Consider the following 25,740-nt stretch of genomic DNA (forward strand, 5'->3'; position numbering starts at 1 on the left):
TAATAATAATAATAATAATAATAATAATAATAATAATAATAATAATAATAATAATAATAATAATAATAATAATAATAATAATAATAATAATAATAATAATAATAATAATAATAATAATAATAATAATAATATGCATGTTGCAAGATGGTTTAATAGCAAAATCACAAACTCACACCACCATTAACTACAATTTAGTAATTGTTAATCCTTTCAAAAGAAAATGTTAATTACTTAAATTGCAAGATTTTGACTGTATCAAGAAATGCAGATAGATATATGTAAACTAACTCCATTTTTTTTGCTTTACAATTTAATTATAAGAGAATAGATTCTTGAAAGCATTGATACTCCCATGTATATTGGTCAAATAAATGTCCCATTTGCAATATTTTAATTGTGACTGGAAAAATTAATTCCACAAAATTCTCATATCCTGCATTTTATTAATTAATGTACCTATAGTGGGAAGGGAGCAATTCCACAAACTTCTAAAGTGTAGCATTGTGCAGATGTGCAGATTATTTAGTAAAAAAAAAGACACCCGTAGTAATTTCTATAAATTTAATTTATTTTCACAAATGTGCAGATTATAAATCTATACATCTTGGTGATACACCGGTTGGTGGGTGAGAATTCGAATATCCAAATAGGCTTAAAGCCTAGTGTGGATCCAACAAAACCATTGGGGTAAAGTCTACCCTGGACATATGTCCAGCTGCACACCTGCATTAAGATTCGAACACGTGGCCCTCAGCTAAAACCCACTCGGTACAGTACTTTCTCTCTCTGCTCCGGTTTGCTTTTTTAATAGCACCGGTTCAATTAAACCCCGGTCTCATTTAATAGTCAACCATGGTTTTTTAATATGCTTTGGTGTGGCAAAAAAATGATGCCACGTGTTTTTTCCCTACAAGATCTGTAGGCCCGAGCCATAGAGGACACGTTTCGACTGTGTATTCGTTTGAAGAAGAACGTTGGAAAAATTGTTTTGTTTTGGCTTCTTCAGAATTACTTTTCATTTGAGTGAGGATGAGTTCAAAAATTGTTTGAGAGAGGCCAGTGGACATTTGAGATTGGATATTTTTTTCGTTTCGTCCGCCGAGAAGATGGAGACGAACTCATGCGAAGAAAATGGTATATCGCTGTTTTGCTATTTATTTGAATCAGATATTTTTTTTTTGGGTACTTCTTACTTATTTCGTGTTATTTATTGCATGTTATTATTTGATGCTTTCCTCAACTGAACCATGAAATATTAATGTTAATTGGTGATTGCTTGTGTTTGTTTATGCTTTGTATGCTTTAGTTTAATTTTGTGATTATTAATAAGGGTTTATTCCTGCCATCTAAGGTATATAATTATTTTGTATCATTTAATTTCACTTTTATTAACTAATGAAGGTTGATAAATTCAAAATCATGGTATATAGTTATGCTTGTATCATTTATTTTTGTATGATTATAGTTATTGAAACCGTGTGTGATAAATTATAACTACTCAATGTCTGTAGTAATGATTTAGTGATAATGAATGAAGTATGAATTTTTGTATAATATCTCTTGCAGATTGTGGTTGACTATTCAATAGGTAAATGAACATCGATTTGAACACGCCGTGTGGCAGTGAGTCAGTGACAGAGCTGCGAAAACATTTAGTGGTAATATCAACATGGAGTCGTTTGACGCTAGCGAATCCGAAGGTGAGACTGATGACATGAATTACAGCAATCCAACTATCGATACTCATGTTGCTGATGATGACTGTGAGGAAGATGGTAGTACTGAGATTGGCGGCAAGAGTACTGATTGTGATACGAATGTTGATGTTGATTCACTCGAAGCATTGAAAAGAAGATATGAAAGCAGTCTTGCTGTAGGTTCTACTATAGACACTTTACATGAGGTGCACGAATTATACTGTGATTATGCAAGTGTGATGGGCTTTTCAGTGAGGAAAGGGAGGCAAGGTTATATCAAACCTACACGCGACGTCCGTATGAAAATGTATCATTGTTCTTGCGAAGGAGCTACGGATAACAAGGCATCTGTTGGGAGAGTTGCCGCTTTCAAAAAACAGAGTTATCGTAGTCACTGCAAGGCAATGCTTCGTGTTGTGCGTGCCGATATTGAGTCTCCGTGGAGAGTTACTTCATTTGTGAAGCAACATAGCCACGAATTGGTAAACCCTAGAGAGAGTTATTTGTTGCGATCAGCCCGTAACATGTCACGACAAAAGAAGAGTTTGGTTATTTCTATGCGGGCAAGTGGTATTGGTGTTAGTCGGGCGTATCGATTTTTGGAGAAGGAAGCTGGTAGTCGAGAGAATATAGGATTCATACGAAAGGATATATACAATGAACTACAGAAGGAATCCCGTAAGGTGTCGAAGATTAATGATGGGGATGCAAATAAGTTGCTCGAGATGCTCACTGATAGAGGAATGAGTGATCCTTCATTTTTTTGGAAGGTAAAGCTTAGCGACGATGGTAGGCTCAAAAATCTATTCTTTCGGGATACTCGTTGTCTTGTAGACTACCAGCATTTTGGCGATGTATTATCCGTTGACGCCACCTACAAGACTAACAAGTATGACTTGATATGTGTTCCTATGATTGGCATAAACCATCATCGGACAAATGTGATGTTTGGACTTGGTTTCTTGTCAAATGAGAAGGCCGAGTCGTATGAGTGGTTATTTAGTACATTTCTTCAAGCTATGTACCACAAAGAGCCCTCCACCATATTCTCGGACCAAGACATGGCTATAATGAATGCGATCGATTCGACTTTTCGTGAATCGTCACATCGGCTTTGCCAATGGCATATCAACAAGAATGCAGTGAAGCATTTTGGGAAATTAAATCATGATAAAGATTTTAAAAATTTGTGGCATAGGTGTATGAACGGGTGCGAGTCCGGGGAACAATTTGATATTGTTTGGAGAAGAATGATAGACGAGCACAATTTGTCGGAGCACAAATGGTTTCTTAGCATGCATAAGTTGAGGAAGCGGTGGTCTTCGGCTTTCACCCGTGATAAATTTTCGGGAGGTTTGCATGCCACATCTCGTAGTGAGGTTACCAATAAAGTCTTGAAAGAGTTGTGCTCGACTACTTCCACATTGCATGAATTTGTTGTTGGATTTGAGAAGATGCAGAAATCGTGGCGAACAAGAGAGTTTGAAGAGGACGCACTTTGTCGAGGCATGCCCGGTATGTTCGTTCAACGAACAAGGATTTTAATCCAGGTGGGTGAAGTATGTACGAGGAGTGTTTTCAAAATGTTTGAGTACGAAGCTTTGAATTGCATTTCTGTGGATTTGACCGAATCACCCCCTGATTTGAATGAGGTGCTACTGGAGTTCAAGTTGTCATCAAGTTCGTCGGGGACAGGCTATCGTTTAGTGAAGTATAATCAGAATTCTAAATTTGCCTCATGTTGTTGTCATCTCTGGGAGACTGAAGGCATTATTTGTCGGCACCTTTTTAGAGTTTATCTTCACTTTAACCAACATAGCGTGCTTGATGAGATGTTACTGAATAGATGGAGGAAAGATTCCAAGCAGCGGATAGGATTATCAGATCGCTTATCGGAGTCTGCGGGGGTAAACAAGTTGAATAGTATGGTTTTTGTTAACCACAACACAAAGATAGTGTACGACTTGCTAACAGAATGCAAGGATGATAGGAGTTGTAGAGATTTCATTGATGATTCTATTGGGAGGATGGTAGATGGTGTGAAAAGCATGAGACTTCACACAATGCATGATACCACAGATAATGCAACTCAGGAAGGCTTCAAAGAGCCGTTGGTTCGGCCTATAAAGAATCCTGTGTTTGAGAAAAAACGTCCATATCGGCGGATGCGATTCAGCAAAGATCGGGAAGCTCCTGGATATTACTCCGCTCACACATCAACTACCTCTCAAGATGATGATGGTAAGTGTGGTGACATTTGTTAATAATATTCAGTTCTATTCGATTTGTTAATAGCATTTTATTTTACCTGTTACAGAAAATGATGTACGAACAAGGAGAACTAACTTTGGAGATGAAGAAGGCTTGTTTCGAAGTTTAGACGATATTTCAGATCGCTTTTCGATGGAGTAGACTCGTTCCACATTAATTCTTAGAAAATGTGAACTTCTGTTTGAGTTTTAAGTTGTCATCTAATTTCTTTTTTCACGTTATTTTGAGGTTGGTGCACTTGTTTACTTGGCAGCTACGTTTGTTTATTTGAAGTATGGTCAATGTATAGCATCATTGTTTTTATATATATCTTTAAATGAGTGAGGTTCATGAGTTCCAGTTAAAAATTTGGACATGTGATATGTTATGCAAATAATTAATAACCTCACCTATTTAGTAAAAAAATTGAAATCGAAATCGTGTATTTTAATAGTTTACTTGGCATTTGAAATTCCCCAGATGTTTATAAGCTTCGAGTAATTTAGAAAAGAAAAAAAAAAAAGCAAACCCACCTTACTGTAGTCAGTATTCATAAATTTCTTGGAATCTTAAATTTTATTCCTACTCATTCTATAACTAATATCATAGCCAAACCCAGTTGTGGAGATATTCATGTAGCTTGTTTAAATCGAACCGGTTTTTTATTTTAAATCGTGTCGGTTGTGTATAGAAAAAAGGCGGATGACATAATAACCGTTAGTACTACCATTCATGCGATGCACGACGAATCGGAATTAAAAGACATATTATTAAATAAATAAATATAAAAAAATACAAAGTAAAAAATATATATTATATTTATTTTCACCTTTATACTTTGAATCCGAAGATATGTTATTTTCACATTTATATAAAGTCCAATGATAATATAGTTAGTAAATAATTTAAACGTATTATATATAAAATTAAGATAAATGCAAAGTAAAAAATATATATTTAACAGTAAAAAAAATAGTACTTATGTATTGTATTTATATTTATATTTATATTTATATTTATGTACGCGACTTAAAATCTCATAGCTTCACTGGAAATATGTACTTTAATTAAATAAATAAAAAGTTACTCATTTTATATTTTCTCTCCATTTACTTTTTTTATGTTTCCAATCATATCTATATATATTTTCTAAATTATAAATTGGATCACAAAAAATTCATGTCATTATTTTTATATGATTATGTTATATCAGATATTTTTATAACATACTGTTGATCTAATCAAGCCTATGCTAAATTTTCAAATATCTCATGTAATTTCATTTATTATTGTGCTAAAGTCATTGTTATATTTTAATCATTAGCTCATGCTTAATTTTACAATTTTGGATCTACAATCACGTTAAATAAAATTAATAATCCACACTTAATATAAAGAGTTTAGGCTCTTAAAAGTGCAAAATAGTTTATTGTTAAAAGTCTCTAGCGAGGTACTAGCGAGGTCCTTCGTCCTTTAAGCAACACGGTCGTCGTCGGCCGAATTACCACCAAAAATTACAATGTTTGAGACATGCACGTATATGTAAATTATAAACGGGTCCGGTCATTGATTTACATGTTTGCATAATAAGGCACAAATTCTATAAACTGATTACTTTAAAACAAAATCTTATTTAAAACAAAATTCTATAAATGAAAAATTTAGATAAAGAACAATAGAGGATATGATGTTAAAATATATTAGAAATCTTTAATCATGTATCAAATTTATAATAATCTCAATCGAGTGAAGAATTCATATAAATCACCTCATTTCACATTGAGTATTTTTATAAGATTTCACCAAAATAAAACTTATACAAGAATAAGCTCTTGCTCTCCAAATTAAAAATTTACATTTAATTGGCGGAATGATTGAGATGATGCTCAGATGAAATAAAATTTTCAATATCAATACATTTTTCAAAATATTATTAAATAAAAATCTACATAAAAAGAATATTTATTATTCTAACAAAATTTGACCACAAAATAAGCGAGTATGCAAAATAAATAATATATATTTCATAATTTTAATATATATTTTGTAGTAGAGAAGGAGAGAGGTATTCTCAATTACCCAACGGTATTTCCAATTTTCTCGGCGGTATTCTCAATTTCCCCGACGGTATTCTCAACTTAGTCGGCGGTATTCTCAATTACCCGACGGTATTTTCAATTTTCTCGGCGGTATTCTCAATTTCCCCGACAGTATTCTCAACTTAGTCGACGGTATTCTCAATTACCCGACGGTATTTCCAATTTTCTCGGCGGTATTCTCAATTTCCCCGACGGTATTCTCAACTTAGTCGGCGGTATTCTCAATTACCCGACGGTATTTTCAATTTTCTCGGCGGTATTCTCAATTTCCCCGACGGTATTCTCAACTTAGTCGACGGTATTCTCAATTACCCGACGGTATTTCCAATTTTCTCGGCGGTATTCTCAATTTCCCCGACGGTATTCTCAACTTAGTCGGCGGTATTCTCAATTTACCCGTAGGGATTCTCAATTTAACGCGGCGGTATTTTTAATTTACTCGGAGGAATTAGCAAATTTCCACTTCAATATCCAATTGCACTTACAAATGGGGTTACCACTACCAAAATAAAAAAACAAATAATGCAAGCACAACATACGACTAGATCATCGAAACCAAGAACGACCTAATTGTTGCCGTCTGGAGATCTTTCGCGCTCACTCCTTGGGGGCATCGATGGCGTTTTGAAAATATCTAACAGTAGATTTTCGAGGCCCTCAGTCGTCAATCCCTTCAAAAATAAAAAATACTATAAAAATTGTATATGAATATTAGTAGGCTTGCCCAAAAAAAAAAAAAAAAAAAAAAACCATTACTACCTGCATCACATACTCCATATGTCTGGGATCAAAATTGTAATCAGGTGGATTTTGAAGAGAAAAACGTGGCGGATTCTGATGAGAAGTAGATGTGTTGCCATACTCATGCACAGAATGTCGATGTGCCATGGACATTGTCGCTTCAGCATGATGTGACACATCATCGGCCACTGGACCACCATCGTCGAGTTGGACATCATCACAATCTCTAGTCTCTGGTGTAGGCGTGCGACGAGGGGCAGGAGAATGTACACCCTTACGATGTACAACACTACAGCTGAAAAACCCCTTCAAATCATCCAAAAAACCCTTCAATGTCCTCTTCATTCGACTCTCCAAATCCTCGTTATGCCTTCTCATTCGAATCTCTTGTTCTTCTGCCATCCTTCTCAGTCTGATATCCTGCTCTTCTGCCATCCTTCTCATTCTTATCTCCTGCTCTTCTGACATCCTTCTAATTCGAAGATCATGCTCCTCGCCCATAATTTTGACCACGCCTGCTATATAGTCACGGTCTCGTCCTCGGATAACGTGATCGCCACTACTAGATGATGATGTGGTAGGTGGTGGTCGACTACGCTTCCCCTTATCTCGAGACCTCGCCAACCTGTCTTCTCGTCTCCTCGGCAATTCATGCTCGGCAACACGTATATCCTGTGTAGGTCGCGGGGAAAACTGCCTACCCTCCCTCAATGGGTTCACTGGTCGCTCATAGTGAACACCAATGGGCATGGACATGACTGACGTAGCGTAATAATGGCTTGTCGTCTCATAATCGTCGGGCTGAATCTCAAATAGATGATGCGCCTACAATTTAAAAAGAAGAATTCAAAAAAAATATTTGTACAAGATAATAAATATAAAGATAATGATATGAAGAAGTAACTACCTCTTGCTCAAATAGGGGGCGTAAATCCGACACATTGGGCCTACTTCGAAACTTCCACCTCAAACATCTGGGATGTGCACAGCCCTCGACGTACGTACCAACTGTAGAACCCAACTCAGGTATAATCTCAAGGGACCATACATGTAAAGCCCATACCGGCCCGTATAATTTATATTGGTTGTTTGTAGAACAGTTATACGCATACTGACATAATATCTGATACGTATAAGCTCCCCACGGAAATTGGTTAAATGCATCAACATGATCCACCAAAGCCCAAACCCAGTCAGCCACCTTCTTATCACGCTCGTACCCTAGTAGCATGCCATATAGTACTATCACATGAGCCACACGTAATAGTAAACTCCCATCAGGATCACCAATTAGGTCATAATTCTCAAAAATGTCAATGACATTATCCACATTTAAAGTCCTCCGGCCACAACAAATTTTTATAAACACTTCGACATTCCGAAGATCGTGCTCTGCCCTCACATCAAAGTCACTTTGTCCGAAATTCAACCCTGTTACAAGAGCATAATGCATCTCCGAGAAGTGTAACTTGCTCCCGTTAATGTAAAACCACAATCCATTATCATTTGACTGGATTTGGCGCGAAACAACATGGTGAAGAGCCATACCACACTTTGCCCCCGGATTCCAATCTAATAAGTGTCCAAAACAACCACCTAAAAATCTATCTACCAACGCTTGACCGCCTTTCCTATACAATACCTTTTTAACCAATTTCAAGTATTTAGTCCGATAATATGTCCCAACATGTGAAGTGACATTAATTGTACTTGGCCTCAAATAAATCGGATCATCCTATAATTGTAAATTTTTTTATTAAAACACATATTGTTTTTAGGTGTCCGACAACTAGTGAAACACAAATTTAAAACACATAACCATGAAATCATGAAGGAAAATACCTGTGTTGATGAAGAACAATAAGCCATATTCTATCCAAGCAAAGCCCACGCCGACACTGCTGTGAATTCACCAATTCTCACATATGAGCACAGATCTATCCCCCACGTCTAAGACAATTGTATATGATATATATGTAAAAGATGAAGAATTTTTTTGTTTTTGTTACTTCAATGATTACCACGTCTAAAAATACACGCCTCATTGCTACAAATTCTTCCATTCAACTTAATAACAATTAGCCATTCCACTATTTTTCTAAAAAAACAAAAATAGCTATACCACTATTTCGGCAAAAATCACGTTATTTGGTTTCACATAATTAATATAAATAAACATTTTAACAGATGATAGATCGAAATCCTATATGCTCAGAATACACATTACCCATTAATTGCATAAGAAATAAAAGGTTATAAAATATTCATCCATATAATTAGATTCCAGGCTGGCAATTAATTAATAAAAATATTTCAAAATTATTACAAAAGGTATAAAGGTGAATATGATTTAAATGTTCTTATTTAATCCATGGTCCACATACATAGTAACATACGCTCTAACATGTAACAAGTGCGAACATAAAGAAATTTCTAATTCTTAAATAAGGATAACGTACATAAAACTCAAAGAAAATGAAAAATAAATTAATACAATGATATAATCTAACTAATCAAAGTGAGATTCCACTAATCAAATCTAAGAATCAAAGTGAGATTCCACTTATCAAAGTGAGATTCCACTAATTAGTTCTAATAATTGAAGCGTTGCTTATAATTTTATTTAATATTTTTTCACATCAAAAACTTTATACTTTGAGTTACATGATTCACTCGTTAGAATCATAGAATGTCAAGAAGGAATATAAGATTAAAACTAAGCATCCAAAAATTGAAGTTAAGAGTCCAAGTGGAATACCTCCACCGAATGCCTTGTCCAATATTGCACAACCAAAAGTGATTTTTGGAGTCTGCATCGCGGTCGAATACCTCCGCCGAATGGTTTTATAACATGCAATTGATAGAAGAAGGTCATGGATTCATTGAATATTTCAACAACCATAATATTAATGCATGTTAATACTTAATGTTGCGGTAGTTGCCTGACCAAGTTGCCATTAATATTCAATTGAATTTCATGAATCCTGCCTACCCATTTAAGCGTATATATATATTTTTTTTAAGTCCATCTAATTTTACAAACTTAAACTAATCCAATCTTTTCCACAAAAAAATAGTTGATATAATTAAAATATCTGATGAATATCGTATGTGGACTATAATACTACATAGATGGTGTGTTATAGATAACTGACATGGGCGATTTTTTTAACAATAAATATATGCAGCCACGTTGTGGCCACCCACATTCTAGTTTAATAGATAAAATTTGAATATATATATTTTTAAAAATAATAATAGGCTTTAGTTATTTTATTGTATTCTCTTTGCCACTAGTCATTTTTTAATGATTTTTTTGCATCTTCTATTTTTTATTTATTTTTTAATAAAAATAAATAAATTACTAAAAATTATAAAAAAAATAACAAATCTATAGAGAGTAAAATAAAATCACTAATCTACATTAATTTTTAAATCTAAAGTTAATATACTCAAATTTTCTCTATTATACTAGAATGTCCACTGGCCTCTCTCAAACAATTTTTGAACTCATCCTCACTCAAATGAAAAGTAATTCTGAAGAAGCCAAAACAAAACAATTTTTCCAACGTTCTTCTTCAAACGAATACACAGTCGAAACGTGTCCTCTATGGCTCGGGCCTACAGATCTTGTAGGGAACAAACACGTGGCATCATTTTTTTGCCACACCAAAGCATATTAAAAAACCATAGTTGACTATTAAATGAGACCGGGGTTTAATTGAACCGGTGCTATTAAAAAAAACAAACCGGAGCAGAGAGAGAAAGTACTGTACCGAGTGGGTTTTAGCTGAGGGCCACGTGTTCGAATCTTAATGCAGGTGTGCAGCTGGACATATGTCCAGGGTAGACTTTACCCCAATTCAGTCCCCCCATTCCCAAAAATTGAAAATTGAAACCTTCCCTACCGAATAATCCAACGCACCGCCGCCTCGTGGCCCCACTCCGAAGCCTAGGCCAGTCGGCGTAGCCGCGCAGCGCCAACCTCGCCCAGTCCAGATTCTCCAGTCTCCACCCTCGCGGGTTGCGGCCTCGCCAATCCACCGTAAGCTTTAATATTAGCCCTTTCTTCTAGACTTCCAGTTCCAGTTGGGACATGATACATATTGATTGTTGAAAGTATTTTCCATAGGCTTTGTCGAAAATCATTGTTTCTTCTGTTAAAAATAAGAAAATTGGTGCCAATCTCTTCCTCCCCATAGCTTGCAAGTTGCAATCCTTGTTGGTTCATGATGTTTGCGAAAATGGTAGAATAAAATTTGTTGAATATTAGTAGAATTTTCGAAATTAAAGATCGGTGTCGGGTAGGTTAGTACAATTAGCTAAATATCGGGTCGAGATGCGACAAAATCAGGTTGGATATCCAACCCGGACCCGATGTACACCCGTCTAACTGCAAGTAAGAATAAACAAATCCATTTCTGAATTTCTGCAACTTAGAAATTTTGGCGAGAGAGAAAGAAGAAGAAGAGTGAGAAAACAAAATGAGTTCATCAATGGAAGTCGCGAATACAGCAGCAAAAGCGGCGTACCGAAGTCTTCTTCGAGCGGTGAGGAAACACGTCGGGAAAGAAAACCACAAATCCCATTTCACGGATTTCATCAAACACGAATTCAGAAGAAATCTTAGCTCCCAAGACCCACAAAATCTGAAGCTCGCGCAGGATTACACTGTCTATCTCAACAGCGTACACCATCAGAAGGTACTGCTTTATTTTTCATTTGCTCCATTATCAATATTATGATCGTGAATTCTAATTTGGGATTTTTTTTCCTGTTTAATTTTTCATTGTTATGGATGCTAGTTTTCTGCTTTAAATGTTTGTGCAGAAAGGTGCAGTCTTTTGATGCGAGGAGTGAGTGCTTAAATTAGGCTTTGGTAATGATACTACACGTTCTCGGTTAGGATTTGAGCAATTTTAAGATTAGGTATTCGAAAAATAGTTGACTGGACTAAAATAATTTGCTTGGATAGGGGTATAATCGAATCAAGTCGAGCTTAATATTGAAAATTTTGAGTTTAGCTCTATTATTTATTGTGTGGAGCTCGAGCTTAATTTACGGAAAATATTGAAGATTCACAAGCTTACTAAAGCTTGAGCGAGCATAAGCGAGCTTTGCAAATCTATACATTCTTCATTTCTTGTTAATATATATGCTAAAAAATCTATGTTTTTCTTATAGTAGATTTAGTTTAATTTGAAATCATGTACTTCACTATTAGTATAAGGGTGCGTTCACTTTGATGGATGGGAAAAGGAAAAATGGTTAACTTCTCTTTTGTGTAAAATGTGGGAAAAGAAATGAGACATTTAAAGGTATAAATTTTTGTTATCCCTCCTTTTCCCATCCATCAAAGTGAACACACCCTAAGTGTAAAATTATCTATACATCCAGGTGGAGAATTAATAAAATGGAAAAGGTTCACTGCCACACATTCAGGATGGCAACAAAGAGGATATAATATATAAAGGAAATTAACGTAGAAAGTAAAACTTTAGTGAACACGGTTGCTAGTGAGAGCAGAGAGTTAGAAAACCAGAAATTTTTAGAACACACGTGGAATCAATTCTCTGCAGATAAAACTTAGCTACAAGTTCTAGATTCAAGAGGCTCATCTCATCACAATTCATGATAAAACATACGAGCTACTTCTATTCCAAAACAATTCATGAAGATGGGACAAATTCTGAGTGCCATAGAAATGAAGGAGAGTGAAGGGAAGGGAAAGGAAGAGAGGTACCCCAAAACATACCTTACGTTCTTTCATGTCAGTAATTTCACCAGTATGATAATTAATATAACACATGTTAAACACAAAATCTATAAATCAAACACAAAAGCACATACGCGGCTCCAAGCCATCACCACAGCAACAAAATGGGATGGAACACAGCCATTCCCCAACCTAATATCCATTTACTACCTAGATACATGCTCATCTAAAATATATATAAAAAAAGAATAAATACACTTAGATACATGCTCATCTAAAATTTTAAAATCTCACAATGGCTACCATTTGAGCCATACTAACATTTCAAAAGATAATGTAATGAAAACTTACTTGTTTTGTTACTAGCTTTTCTTTTCGATCACCTTGACTTCTTTTTTTCTTCCTCAAGAAGCAATGGTGGACCCAAATTTTGAGTATCTTGTTTTCCAAACAAAGAAATAAGCCCAATTAGATACGAAAAAGAGGCACCTATATATCTCCAAAAATACATAAATTTCAATCAATTACTTTAAATATTGCACCATACTCTTGCATATTAATTTAAAAATCAAAATCATGAAAAACTCGTTGATTATCAATACATGAGATTCAAAATCCTAACGGACTCACAGTCACAGATGAACATTTTCATTCTCTATTCTTTCGTGAGTTCTTCCCCATAGTCAAAATCGAGTTCAAATCAAAACCACAATTCGTCGATTGATTGAGATCGATCACTAATGATGAACCTATGGAGGAATATTAATACAAAATTTACAATAAAACATAATAGGATTTTTCAAATAATTAATGGAAATTAAAAAAAAATTACAAACCTATGGAGGAATCCGACGGACGCAGGCAGCGGAGGAAGAGGACCGGTGGCCGCGGAGGAGGAGGACCGGTGGCGGCGGAGGAATCCGGCGCTGGCAGCAGAGGACACGGCGCCAGGGAGGGGCGGGGCGAGCAGCGGCGCGGCGTGGGACGGGCAGCGGCGCAGGGCGGGGCGAGCAGCGGCGCAGGGCGGCAGCGGCGCCAGGCGGGGCGACCAGCGGCGAGGCGTGGGGCGGGCAGCAGTGCAGGGCGCGGAGCGGCGCGAGGAGGGCAGCAGCGCAGGGCGAGGATCGGCGAAAGGCGGCAACGGAGCGAGGCGGGGCGAGCAGGGGCGGGGCGGAAACGGCGGCGTGGACGAGTCGCCGGAGGGGAGCACTCAGCGGGAGTCGCCGGAAATGGGGAATCGGAGGGAGGAAATTTGGGAATTTTGAGAAATAGAAGTGAAAGTTGTGTTGAAAAAATGAAGGAGGAGGCGCGGTGAAGTCATCTTTTTTTTAGGGCGCAGCAACGGAAACTTCCGTTGCTATTTAGCAACGGACGTGAATTCCGTTGTTATTTTTAAAATAAATATTTTCGGTTATTTGAATTAATTATTATCAACGGAATAGCAACGGAAACTTCCGTTGCTATTTAGCAACGGACGTGAATTCCGTTGTTATTTTTAAAATAAATATTTTCGGTTATTTGAATTAATTATTAGCAACGGAAACTTCCGTTGCTATTTAGCAACGGACGTGAATTCCGTTGTTATTTTTAAAATAAATATTTTCGGTTATTTAAAATAATTATTAGCAACGGAATAGAAACGGAAAATTCCGTTGCTATTTAGCAACGGACGTGAATTCCGTTGTTATTTTTAAAATAAATATTTTCGGTTATTTAAAATAATTATTAGCAACGGAATATCGTCCGTCGCTAAATAGCAACGGAATTTTCCATCGCTATCTGCAATTTTTAAAATCGCGGAAATTAAAAAAAAGAAATAACAACGAAAAATTTTCCATCGGTAATTTTTCATCGGGGATCCGTCGGTAATTCCGTCGGTAATTTCGCGGGAAATATTCCGTCGGTAAATCCGTCGGTAAATCCATCGCTATGTATGAAAGAGTATTTCCGTCGTTAATCCGTCGTTATTCGGTCGTTATTTTGTGACGGAATTAATTCCGTCGGTAATTCCGTCGGTGTCCGATAGCTTTTCTTGTAGTGAGAGGTTGGACAGGTCCGACCAGCAGATGAGGGCATTCACCGCCCAGTACCAGCGGAGGAACGATATCAGGGAGAGGGAGCTCGATATGCAGCTCCTGAACGCGGATACGACGCACATGACGGACGCACAAAGGGCATTGCACGCGTCCATGGTCGCCGACGTGCTCAGGCGTCGTGGTCTAGACTAGGATTTTAATTATGTGATTTTAACGATGGGGTAATATGATGTTTTAGGTGTTTTTAATTATGTAATTTTTTTTAAATGTTTTAGGTGTTTTAAAATTTTTATGTATTTTTTTTTATGTTTTAGGTGTTTTTAAATTTTATGTTTAATGGTGTATTTAACTAATGTTATTACAAAAATATGTTATTTAAATTGTGCAATAAAATTTAAATAAAAAACATAAAATCAAAACTAATGTTATCAAGTAGGCTATCAAGGAACCCCAATGCAGCACTACCTACTCAATAACACAACCACTATCAAGTAGGTTATCAAGGAACCCCATTGCGGATGCTCTTACACTGACAAGAAATATGAGGTAATTATATATATATATATATATATATATATATATATATATATATATAAGGTTAGGTTAGGTTAAAATAAAAACCACCCTTAAGATAAGAATGTAGAACTAATCTACACCTCTAATCAACCATAATTTAATGGCCACGATGATTTGTTTAAATATGTGATTAAATATTAAACAAATCATTAATTAAATGAAAAGGGTAAAAAAGTGATCAAACGTGGCGTGAATCTAGGTTCATTTAAAATAAAATGTGCCTTCATCCATGAACTACATTCATTCCACCGACTGCTTCATTTCTCTTTTCCAAAAAAATACATGCCTTTCTTCAGTAAATATCACCAAGAAAAAACGAAATGAACAAAGTCCACTTCGAAAAAATCAAAAAATTGAAAAAGATTTATCCGTGCTGTTCGATTTCCTTGTGCGTGCAGTTCGATAGTTCTTTGTGTGTTAGTGTATTCCTGGTTTTTTTTTTTTTGATCTAAAACAATGCACGATTTTTTCAAAGTGCATGTATAAAAGAAAAACATGCAGTTCAATTTTTTGGGGCAAAATTAAAAGATACTCCCTCCGTCCCGCCCAAGATGCTACATATTCCTTTTTGGGCCGTCCCAACGAAGATGCTACATTTCTATATTTGGCAAAAATAAGAAATTTAAACACTTAATTAACACTAATTAAGTATTTCTTTATTACATTCTCTCTCCTACTTTATCACTTTATTACATTCTCTTACTTACTTTATATTACTTTCTCTCTCCTACTTTATCACTTTATTACTACACACTTAAAACATTAATCTACAACTCCTTAAATCCCGTGCCGAAGAGCAAATGTAGCGTCTTGGCCGGGACGGAGGGAGTATAATTTAGTGAAAATTAAAATATATAAAAGTGCATGTACTAAAAGATAAAATGTAGTTCAATTTTTTTCAAACATAGATATGCATATAGTACTCCGAGAAAATTGTAGTTTGATGCAGATTAAAATCAATCGAAGTGCATGTACGAAAAGTGAATCCATTTTTTTAAAGATAAGAGTGCATGCACTTGGAAAAAAAAATATGTACAAATTAAAATGTATAGAAATATTTGCATGTACAAAACAATTCAAAATTCAATAATTGACATAAGAAACTAACCCATCTCCATCATTTTGAATGCTAATGGAAGAATAATCAATTAAAATGAAAACATAAAGAATGAAGAAGACGTTGATGTAAAAACCGTAGTCGAAATGACGAATATTTTTTTCCATCAAAACCGGCACTAACATAACAGTTAATAAGTAATTGACATATTTAACCCCACGTTAATTATAAGAAAATAAATAATGCAAAAAAAAAACAATTAATATCAGCCATTAACTTTACAAAAATAAATGGACAAGATTGGTTTTGCGTTCTTACGATAAGAATGGTTTTTATTTGAACCCTTCTCTCTCTCTCTCTCTCTATATATATATATATATATATGTATGTTACTGAAAATTATCAATCCAGTGCATTCTCTTTGGTTGTTTATCATAGAAAAAGAAAGGATAAACAAAATTTCACCATTTAAATCATTCATTTCGTTTTCCACATATCCTACTTGACCCTTACTCAATTCCTCATTTACACTACAAAGGAGAATTCGTGATAAAATGAAAGTCGCTCTAAATTCACAAAATTTTTGCATTTTTTTTTAAATTTAACATAATTTTTATTTTCTACTCACAAATACATGAACTAATTAACGACTCTTCTGATTTTTGAAACTGACAAGAAAAAACTCTAATTTATTGATTTTTGTTCACACAATTTACTATATTTTGAGCATTGTCTAGTTATTTCACCTTTTTTAACTATTTCATATTGAACTTATCTAGAGTGAAACATGTATTCCAGCCTCCATGCAAACAAATATATTAGTTTTTTTTCTTGTCGGTATAAAAAAATCAAAAAATGTGTTAAGTTCATGTATTTGTGAGCAGAAAATAAAAATCATGTTAAATTTTAGAAAGTGCAAAAAGTTTGTGTATTTACAAGCGAATATCCCTTATTATTATTGTTGTTGTTGTTGTTTGCTTGTAAATACACGAACTTTAAAAAAATTCTGAAATTACACATGATAATTTTTTATGAATATAAATATATACTCGACCTTCCAATTTTTTTTAATTGTGAACACAATTTTAAATTTTCCCCAAATCATAGCTGAATTAGTAGTTGGAAATTTCAATGAGGCCAAATCGACATTAAGAAAAAATGACACAATGTTAGAACACACCAAAACATGGTTGTTAATTACTAATTATGAGTTTTAAATCTATAAATAATGCGATTGAATGGAATTAGGGTAGATTGAGAGAACTCGTAGATAATACACGAAGCCGTTTCTTGAATCTGAAACTTGTACTCCCTCCGTCCCGCGAGTCTTGACACGTTTGGGTTCGGCACGAGAATTAAGGAGTTGTAGATTAGTGTTTTAAGTGTGTAATTAATAAAGTATAAAATTGATAAAGTATGAGAGAGAAAGTAATAAAAGTGATAAAGTAGGAGAGATAATATAATAAAGATGATAAAGTAGGAGAGAGAAGGTAATAATTATTACCAAAAAAGGAAACGTGTCAAGATTCGTGGGACGGCCCAAAAAGGAAAACGTGTCAAGACTCGTGGGACGGAGGGAGTATTTAGTTACAAACAATAATATTTTGGTGTGTTTCAATAGTGTATCATTTTTTTTAGGGTTAAGTAGCAAATACACCCCTAACGTTTATTGCAAAAAGCAAATAGGTCCTTAACGTTATGTTTTGTGCAACTAAATCCCTAACGTTCATAAATTGGGGCAAATAGATCCCTCAACTTAACTTCTGTTAACCTACTGTTAGTGAATTCAATTTTTATCATTTTTTGGGAATTTTTATCATTTTCTGCTGAGCTATATTAATCTACGCAGGAACAAAACAAGATATTCTTCTAACTCATAATAAAGAGAACCAGACAAGATAAGCAAGCAACAGAACTTGCATGCCTAATGCTTAGTATTTTATTCTACCAGGGCAACCATTTAAAAAATGATGTTAAAAGCATTATAAAAGATTACCAAGCCATAATCAGACCTATAAACGCAATAATCTAAAGAGACACAAAAATGATAAGCTAAATAAAAGAACAACATCAGAATTAAGTCAGGATAAGATACTTCATTTTAAAGAAGAAAAATATCATTCGTGTAGTCCAATAACATACAAAAAAACCAAGATAGCATATAACCACATGTTTATATATGCTAACTTATAAATAAGACTCCATCAGCAAGAAAAAAAGTTACTTGCTCAGAAGCTACAGAAGTTAACGTTTAAAAGTCTAATTTGTAGTAGAAGCATTTTCCCTACCAATCTCTCCATGTTTTCCTATTTTCGATCTCATTGTTTCTTGTTTCTCCAACAACTGTCTTGTGGTTATAGATAATCCCCCATTCCATTGCAAGCCTGGAGGTTTGAAGGGTAGTGATGCTGCTTGTCTCACTTTTGATCCATCCTCACTAAAACTTATAGATCTAAGTTTTCTTTTGGTTCGATTGATCTCTCTCTCGTTTGGTATTGGACCTCTAACAATAGGATCGCTATTGTGTATAAAAGATTGCTCACCCTCCCTGATTACTCTTTCAGAAGACAATCCAGGCTGCAAGAATACAATAAGTTATAAACATTCATTTAAAGAATTACGTTGTAATGGAACTCAACAAATATCAAATATATTTTTACATCAATAGTGATTTGGCCTGAGCTTAAGTCCACATGACAACCAACTCCAACACTTTGTTTTGAGGCCTCATACTGCCTTCGTGGTACCATTTTTTCTGGCCTACTCGTAGTTGAAGAGTTTGAGTTTCCAGCTAACTAGTACAAACTCAAAAAATAAGACAACGAAGTTATCATATACTCATTCAAATATAGCTAAAATATGACAAAGAAGTTAGCATCCATTATTACCTCACTTATTTCTTGGGGACAACTTCTTTTATTGTGACTCGTGCTCTTGCAAATACTGCAACGTTGAATTTGACCTTTCCTAGAGAGAGTGTTACCTGATGATTTGGGTTCATTGGATGCTCGCACTCTCTTCTTCCTAGGTCTGCCCGGTAGCTTTTCACCAGGGGGAGGCTCAATTGATGCATGACCTCCAAAGCAGCAGTTTTCACAACCATACCACCTTTCTCGCCATCCTTAGATATGAAAAGCTTAAACGGACAGTTTAGCTCATTTCCACAATGCACTCTTACTCTAGTAGTATCATTCTTTACAAACTTTAGCTTGTATCCAAATTTCACCCCATACTCGTGTATTGCTTCACGTGCCTCTTTTACATCAGCAAATGTCCTCCCCAACATAAAATATCCACTATCATTTGCCAAATTCTCAATATCATCATCTACATTTGTATCATCCTCGGTTTCAGTACCATTGTCTTCACTAACAAATTCACCATCATCATAAGCATCATCTTCTTCACTAATGTAACCCACAGGGTTGACATATTCACTTTCTTGCCAATTATATTGTGAAACAACTCTTACGTCCACCAATTCCTGTACTCTTTCACTCTCTATATTGTTACCATCACTACACATAGTAGGAACTAACAATATACTCGGAGTAATGTCATCTGGTAATGGCATATTATCATCATCAATAAAGAACTCAACTTTTTCCACATTAAGTACCTCAATATATTGTAGAGATTTCCTACAAGACTCTTCATCCTCAATTAGATACAAACCCTCTTTGAAATTTTTATCAGGGTCACGAACACATATAGCTTTAGGATTCGGATACCCCAAGTCAGAAAAATGTTTCTTGATACGATCAAAAGTCATTTTGCTCACTTTATCACTCACAATATCTGCATCCCAACATTTATAAACCCAAGTTCCAATTTTTTCCCAATAGCCATCAAAATTAAACCAAAAATCTCTATTCTCGGACAAGCTGTAAGAAGTATACAACAATATTTTCTTTTAAAGTTCATGCATCATAATGCTTGGTCGGCTCTAAAATAAAAATCATGTGTAAGAAACAATCACATTACTAACCTTTTGTTGACGGAACAATCTTGAGTCATTGCAATGTCAGGGACAGAAATACAAGATACACTGCAACAAAAATACTAGAAGAAAGGTCTGATAAGACATGAGATACCAGATCTGGAAATATGTATTTTAGCAGGTGCAATCAAAGCAAATTGATTTATTTCTTGGATGAATCCGTAAAGAATGAAAAAAGAAAAGTGATTCTATTGTGTGCCCTGAAACTATGAGCATGAGAGTTTAGTACTATTTTTTCTTTAATTCAAATGAGTCATATTCATGTCCAAATGACTCTTACGAGTAGCTACTATCAAGTCCACCCTTCAATGTAAGAATATTTGTTCAATATGCTACGACTTTGTCTACTCAAGTTGAGGACTCTCAAGTGCTTAACATCTTCTATATTTTCCATGTATGACATTTTTTTCTCTTTCGATTTTTGGTCATAGGTTGTGTCAGATTTTATGGAACAGCCTGCTGTTGGCCTTGCGATTCAAGGCCTTCTCAGACATGCTTTTATTGAATAAGAAAGGTATCTGAAACTACAATAAAAAATCGGATGAGAAAGATAAACTAAAATTTGCGACTTACCTCGGATAGGCCAGAGAACGCTGGTGCTCGACAGAGGATGAGAAGACACCAGAGTTGGCAGGAGACGGACGGCGCGGAGAAGGCGAAGGATGTTGTAGTCAGTTGCAGGCTGAAGATGGAGCAGATGAGAGAACGATGGTGGAGAGTGATTGAGAATTTTGGAGAAAAAACCCTTTGTTTGATAAGTTTGTTAGAAGAACTTTTGAAGTCTCTCCAACTTCTCTTCTAATCCCGCGTAGGATGGTGTGGCTCTCCAGAAAATGATAAAAATTGAATTCAGTAACGGTAGGTTAACAGAAGTTAGACTGAGGGATCTATTTGCCCCAATTTATGAACATTAGGGATTTAGTTGCACAAAACATAACGTTAAGGACCTATTTGCTTTTTGCGATAAACGTTAGGGGTGTATTTGCTATTTAACCCTTTTTTTTATTGTCGATTTGATCACGTTGATCTTTTCTACTGCTTAACTCAATTTTAATTTGAGGAACTTTAAAATTATGAGTGAAATCAGAAAATATAAAAGGTCGAGTATTTATATTTTAAAAAAAGTGCGTATGCAATTTTACAAAACCTCCAAAAATTTATGTATGTATATAAGATAATAATAATAATATTATTATTATTATTATTATTATTTGGCTTAAGCTTAACTGCCAATTCACGAGGAGAGAAGAGCAAAGCATAAATCTTGTTATGATACCTTTTTGTATTTTGGCTGGTTGTGAGTTGTGAATATGTGATGCATGAGAGAGAAGAACAAATCATATATCCTATTCTGATCCCTCACTAGGAATAGTCTAAGCGAAGATGGTGGCGCTGCCGATGACATGGTCTTTCTCCGCCGCCACAACTCGCCGAGTCAGCCGGTGAGTTCATTTCGCGTCATCATTGCCTCGTTTGATTGACACCTGCTATTTGATTGTCTTTTTTATTATTTTTTCTTTGCTTGAAAGAGAGAGAGAGTGAGAGAGAGAGAAAAAAAGCCTTCAAAATTTTTGTCTTGATTTGCAGATTTTCTGGTGTAGCAATGGCTTCTGCAGGCGCGAAGGTCGAAAATGTGAAAGTTGATAAGGGATTAGGTGATTTGCCCAAAGTTATTTTGACTTCTGCCCACGGAAGGTATTTTAATGGCTTCCTCCCCCAATTTATAGAATTGTGATAATTTATTGCTTGATTAAAATTTTGATTGTTTTTGTTAAAAATTAATCTTGATATAAACCAATGCCAAATTGTATAAAGACTATTCTGTTTGCATATGTTGAACCGATGCTAAAAGTTAATTATTTTTTCTGTAAATGACATGAATTGAGCTGGTTGTTAAAAATAAAGGTTGAAGTTGCAAATGCTAGTAGAGTTTGGTCAGTTAAGATTAGAGATAAAGTTACACTTTGTTCAGTCAATATCTACGAAAGAGTAGCTAATGTGTTGGTTGAAACTCGAAATGGTTTCTTCTTAAAAGTTGCAGCGTTGGTCCCAGTTAACTTCCTGAAAAACTTGTCCTTTATATAATTTGATGGATTTTTATTTTGGTGGATTTATAGTTTAGTGGATAGATGATAGGATATGATAAAAATAATTATGCTATCCTTTGTTTACTTTGATATATTGTGAAGAAAGAGAAGAATAAGTCATATGCATCTCACTTTTGGTGGGATTTATATCCTTCTTTTAATCACACAAAACCAAAATAATCAAGGGCCTTCGTAGAGTTTCCACCCATTTGAAATCAAGGAAAGTAAACATTCGACAAAGATGGATAACTTTTACTCCCTCCATCCCTCAAACATCTTTCTAAGGGAGGGTGACACGGGTTTTAATAAAAGTTAGTTGTGTATTTAATGAGTGGAGAATGAGTCCCACAAAAAGTTAAGATTGTAAGGGTAATAGTTAGTGGAATTGTTTCCAAAAATAGGTTAGGAAGATGTTTTGGGGACAGACCAAAATAGAAAGAAATGAAGTTGGTTGAGGGACGGAGGGAGTATTTTTGAGTAATCCACTGTTATCCATCCTCGTCAACTAAAGTTAGCAACTAAATCATTAGTTTTATGGTGGCGGTCATGAGGGATTGTTCAAATAACTCTATCTAGCCATTTTACTATATGCTGAAACTACAGTAGCAGTACCTTGTTCATTCCACAGTTTTACTGAAACTACAGTAGCAGTACCTTGTTCATTCCAAATGAATGTCACGTTGAAATGCATCTCTTCTTATGTTTCTGGGACGCTTGTCTTCTGACTGCACTGATGACTTCCTTTGTAATAAATGCTTGATGTTCGAGCCACTCCTGAGTCCTTCCTGAAAATGTCCATTCAGTATTTTAGAATTTGCTAACTTTAATGATTTGTGTGCATCCTTTTTCAGTGAGGCGGAGCTGTACCTCTATGGAGGTTGTGTGACATCATGGAAAGTAGCAAGTAAGGACCTCCTCTTCGTTCGGCCAGATGCCGTGTTTACCGGGCAGAAGCCCATCAGGTATACACTATGGTGTTAAATAATGAGTACTCAATTTTTTTTAAAATGCTGAAAAAATAAATTCCTTATCTGATATTAGTTTCACCATTACTAGATATTCCATTCTGGCTAAGGCCCTAGTCAAGCTATGTATTCTTGCCATTTGTCCAATGGGATGGTTTTCATTGTTGTAGGGTTAATGATTTTGTTCTCCTTTCAAGCATAAATTTGAGAATAACAAGTTAAAGTATGCTTTTGTACTTTCTTTGGAAATAGTGGAGGAATACCACACTGTTTTCCGCAGTTTGGACCTGGCGCAATTCAGCAGGTAATTCCTTCAATAAAAGTTTTTTATCTGCTGTTAACTTAATTGTGTATAATCCAAGAATTTTCTGAAGCTCCAACGTCTTATTCCTCAACCAATAGCTATTAACAGTCTAAAGTTAACACGGAAGTTAGTCCTGTCTTATAAAGCTGTCATACTTGGTGTTTCAATGCTGAACTACTTTCTCTACATGTTCGCAGCATGGATTTGCAAGAAATATGAATTGGTCCATTGTTAGTTCTGAAACTGTGGAGGGGAATCCTTCTATTACCCTGGAGCTGAAAGATGGTCCATACAGCCGTTCTATGTGGGATTACAGTTTCCAAGCTCTATATAAGGTTATAAAATTTTACTACGTTGTTCATGGTACTACAATTTCATTTTTGCATCTGTCAACTTTCTGCTCTACCTTCTCTACTTTTATTATTTAACAACACTGAATATGCTTCGGCTCATCTTTATTCTTCTGGTCACTCTTTTGCAGGTTACTCTTGACAGTAATGCTCTCTCAACGGAGTTAAAAGTAATAAACACTGATGAAAAGCCCTTTTCATTTACTACTGCCCTGCATACATACTTCAGGGTAATTAAAATTGTGTTGGGATTTCATTATTTCAAATAGCAATGATTACTGAGTATTTTGTAAATAATAATTAGTTGGAGACATACAGAAATGTTTCTTATCTATAACTTTCCACCACAAGTTTATCCCTAGTTAAGATCTTTTAGTAAATTCTGAAATTGTCATTGTTAAATTTCTTATGCGTAGGCTTCGGTAACAGGGGCATCTGTAAAGGGTTTGAAAGGCTGCAAAACATTGAACAAAGATCCCGATCCAAAAAATCCAGTGGAGGGCAAGGAGGGAAGGTATTTACTTAATATAACATGACAGTAATTTATTGTAGTGATCTTAGAGTTAGTAGTGAAGATAAAAATAGTATCGACTAATCCCTTATTTAGTAAGATGGATTGAAACTTTAGGATATCCAAGGCCCTAGATAATTTCAATCATTTGAGCAATTTTTTGTTTTTCAAGTGCAGCAAATTTCGTGGGGCAAAAACATTTTTTTTCCTGACCTTTACATTGTTGTCCTAGGGAGCTTGTCACGTTTCCTGGATTTGTGGATTGTGTTTATCTTGAAGCACCTACGGAGCTGCAGCTGGAAAATGGTTTGGGTGGTGTTATTACCATTAAGAATACGAAGTAACTCAGATGCTTTGTCTCATCATTTCTTTGATTCCATCCCTAAGCTTGCACTACCTTGATAGTCGATTTATGTTTGCAGTTGGTCGGATGCTGTTTTGTGGAACCCGCACCTAACTATGGAGTCGTGCTACAAAGATTTTGTATGCGTTGAAAATGCCAAGGTACGGCAGAACCTCAACTTTTATCTTCATCAGTCACTACCGACTTCCCTCAGTCTATTGTTGACAACACATTGTCTCTCTAAATCTTTATGCATCTTTGAAGTTTTGAAGCAGAAAATCCTCTTATGCATTCTCATTGTTGCTTAATAATCAGAATTAGATTTTCATACAGAAGAACAATTATGTGATTTTTTGTTCTTCTTCTCTTCAAGTAAAAAATACAGATTTCTGATCACTGCACATTTGTTTTCTACTTTTCATGCCTAAGATTGGAGAGGTTCAGCTAAAGCCTAATGAATCTTGGACTGCGTTGCAACATTTAAGCATCGTTTGAACTGCTGATAAAGCATCCACTAAAGAAGATGTTTCTCTGTGTTTAATTTGTATCATTTTCATCATCATAATTTATCTTCTTTATACATTCACATGTCTCTCCGGGTGTTGAATCAAACATTTTTTGGAGCATCACACCAAATTAATAAATAAAATGTATACGTAAGTGAGAGCATATGTTGACAAATTAATTTTCATGTTTTGCAATCTTTTTTCACTTGCTCCAAGTGTTTTTTTATTATTTGATGAAAGAACAAATAATTTTAAAGATTGTGGTCTCTATATATCTTTTTTTTATAGGAGAAACAAGTATTTTAAGAGGCTCATGAATCATGATGATGCACACAAACTCGAGACTTTTGGCTTGAGATACAGTAATTGAATTAAGGTTTATAATTGTTTTTATATATTTTTTTAATTTTAATTAATATTTGATTCTTAGGATTAATTAATAATTGGGGTATATATATTTTTTAAAAATTTAAATTTTAGTGATAAATATTCATTAGGAATT

General features: G+C 35.1%; 4 protein-coding genes and 1 long non-coding RNA gene across 14 annotated transcripts in view; 3 read left to right on the forward strand and 2 right to left on the reverse strand.

Annotated features, from left to right (window-relative positions):
- Positions 1–21,571, reverse strand: part of LOC130989922 (uncharacterized) — a 52,315-nt gene extending 30,744 nt beyond the window's left edge. Inside the window, exons 1-5 of one of the 5 annotated variants that reach the window (XR_009090790.1) lie at positions 20,746–21,292; positions 20,161–20,220; positions 19,061–19,733; positions 18,833–18,967; positions 18,249–18,749 (exon numbers count right to left, since the gene is read on the reverse strand). Coding sequence is in view for 2 of the 5 variants with exons in the window: in XM_057914093.1 (XP_057770076.1) it covers positions 19,066–20,056; positions 20,161–20,189 (1,020 nt within the window). In the remaining 3 variants the exon portion in view is untranslated. Of the gene's footprint in view, positions 1–18,248; positions 18,750–18,832; positions 18,968–19,060; positions 20,057–20,160; positions 20,235–20,745; positions 21,307–21,448 lie in introns of those variants that run through there. The other 4 variants (XR_009090787.1, XM_057914093.1, XM_057914089.1 and 1 more) reach the window with 4 other exon arrangements.
- LOC130990019 (protein FAR1-RELATED SEQUENCE 5-like) lies at positions 1,670–4,206 on the forward strand. Its single transcript, XM_057914222.1, has 2 exons — positions 1,670–3,938; positions 4,015–4,206. The coding sequence occupies exons 1-2, from the start codon at positions 1,670–1,672 to the stop codon at positions 4,107–4,109; spliced, it is 2,364 nt and encodes a 787-aa protein (XP_057770205.1). The 3' UTR covers positions 4,110–4,206.
- Positions 6,452–10,405, reverse strand: LOC130989916 (uncharacterized). Of its 4 annotated transcripts, none has more exons than XM_057914083.1 (5): positions 9,546–10,405; positions 8,630–8,685; positions 7,695–8,429; positions 6,806–7,612; positions 6,452–6,717 (listed from the first exon to the last, which is right to left on the reverse strand). In XM_057914083.1, exons 2-5 carry the CDS (start codon positions 8,654–8,656, stop codon positions 6,613–6,615), a joined length of 1,674 nt encoding a protein of 557 aa, XP_057770066.1. In that variant the 5' UTR covers positions 8,657–8,685; positions 9,546–10,405; the 3' UTR covers positions 6,452–6,612. The 4 variants fall into 4 exon arrangements, with proteins under 4 accessions (XP_057770066.1, XP_057770064.1, XP_057770065.1 ...); XM_057914081.1 differs by having other exon boundaries at positions 7,695–8,522; XM_057914082.1 differs by having other exon boundaries at positions 8,630–8,688.
- Positions 10,607–11,970, forward strand: LOC130989930 (uncharacterized). 2 transcript variants are annotated; one of them, XR_009090797.1, is made up of 3 exons: positions 10,610–10,832; positions 11,228–11,490; positions 11,618–11,970. It is a non-coding gene; the product is annotated as an uncharacterized LOC130989930 (long non-coding RNA). The 2 variants fall into 2 exon arrangements; XR_009090796.1 differs by having other exon boundaries at positions 10,607–10,832; positions 11,228–11,970.
- LOC130989924 (putative glucose-6-phosphate 1-epimerase) lies at positions 21,371–25,417 on the forward strand. 2 transcript variants are annotated; one of them, XM_057914096.1, is made up of 10 exons: positions 21,371–21,614; positions 21,760–21,867; positions 23,111–23,221; positions 23,477–23,528; positions 23,726–23,863; positions 24,010–24,108; positions 24,295–24,392; positions 24,622–24,729; positions 24,812–24,893; positions 25,162–25,417. In XM_057914096.1, the coding sequence occupies exons 1-10, from the start codon at positions 21,556–21,558 to the stop codon at positions 25,225–25,227; spliced, it is 921 nt and encodes a 306-aa protein (XP_057770079.1). In that variant the 5' UTR covers positions 21,371–21,555; the 3' UTR covers positions 25,228–25,417. The 2 variants fall into 2 exon arrangements, with proteins under 2 accessions (XP_057770079.1, XP_057770077.1); XM_057914094.1 differs by having other exon boundaries at positions 21,409–21,614; positions 24,812–25,417.
- The last annotated feature ends 323 nt before the right edge of the window (positions 25,418–25,740 follow it).

This window comes from Salvia miltiorrhiza, chromosome 6 (assembly GCF_028751815.1).
Source record: "Salvia miltiorrhiza cultivar Shanhuang (shh) chromosome 6, IMPLAD_Smil_shh, whole genome shotgun sequence".
NCBI lineage: Eukaryota > Viridiplantae > Streptophyta > Magnoliopsida > Lamiales > Lamiaceae > Salvia > Salvia miltiorrhiza.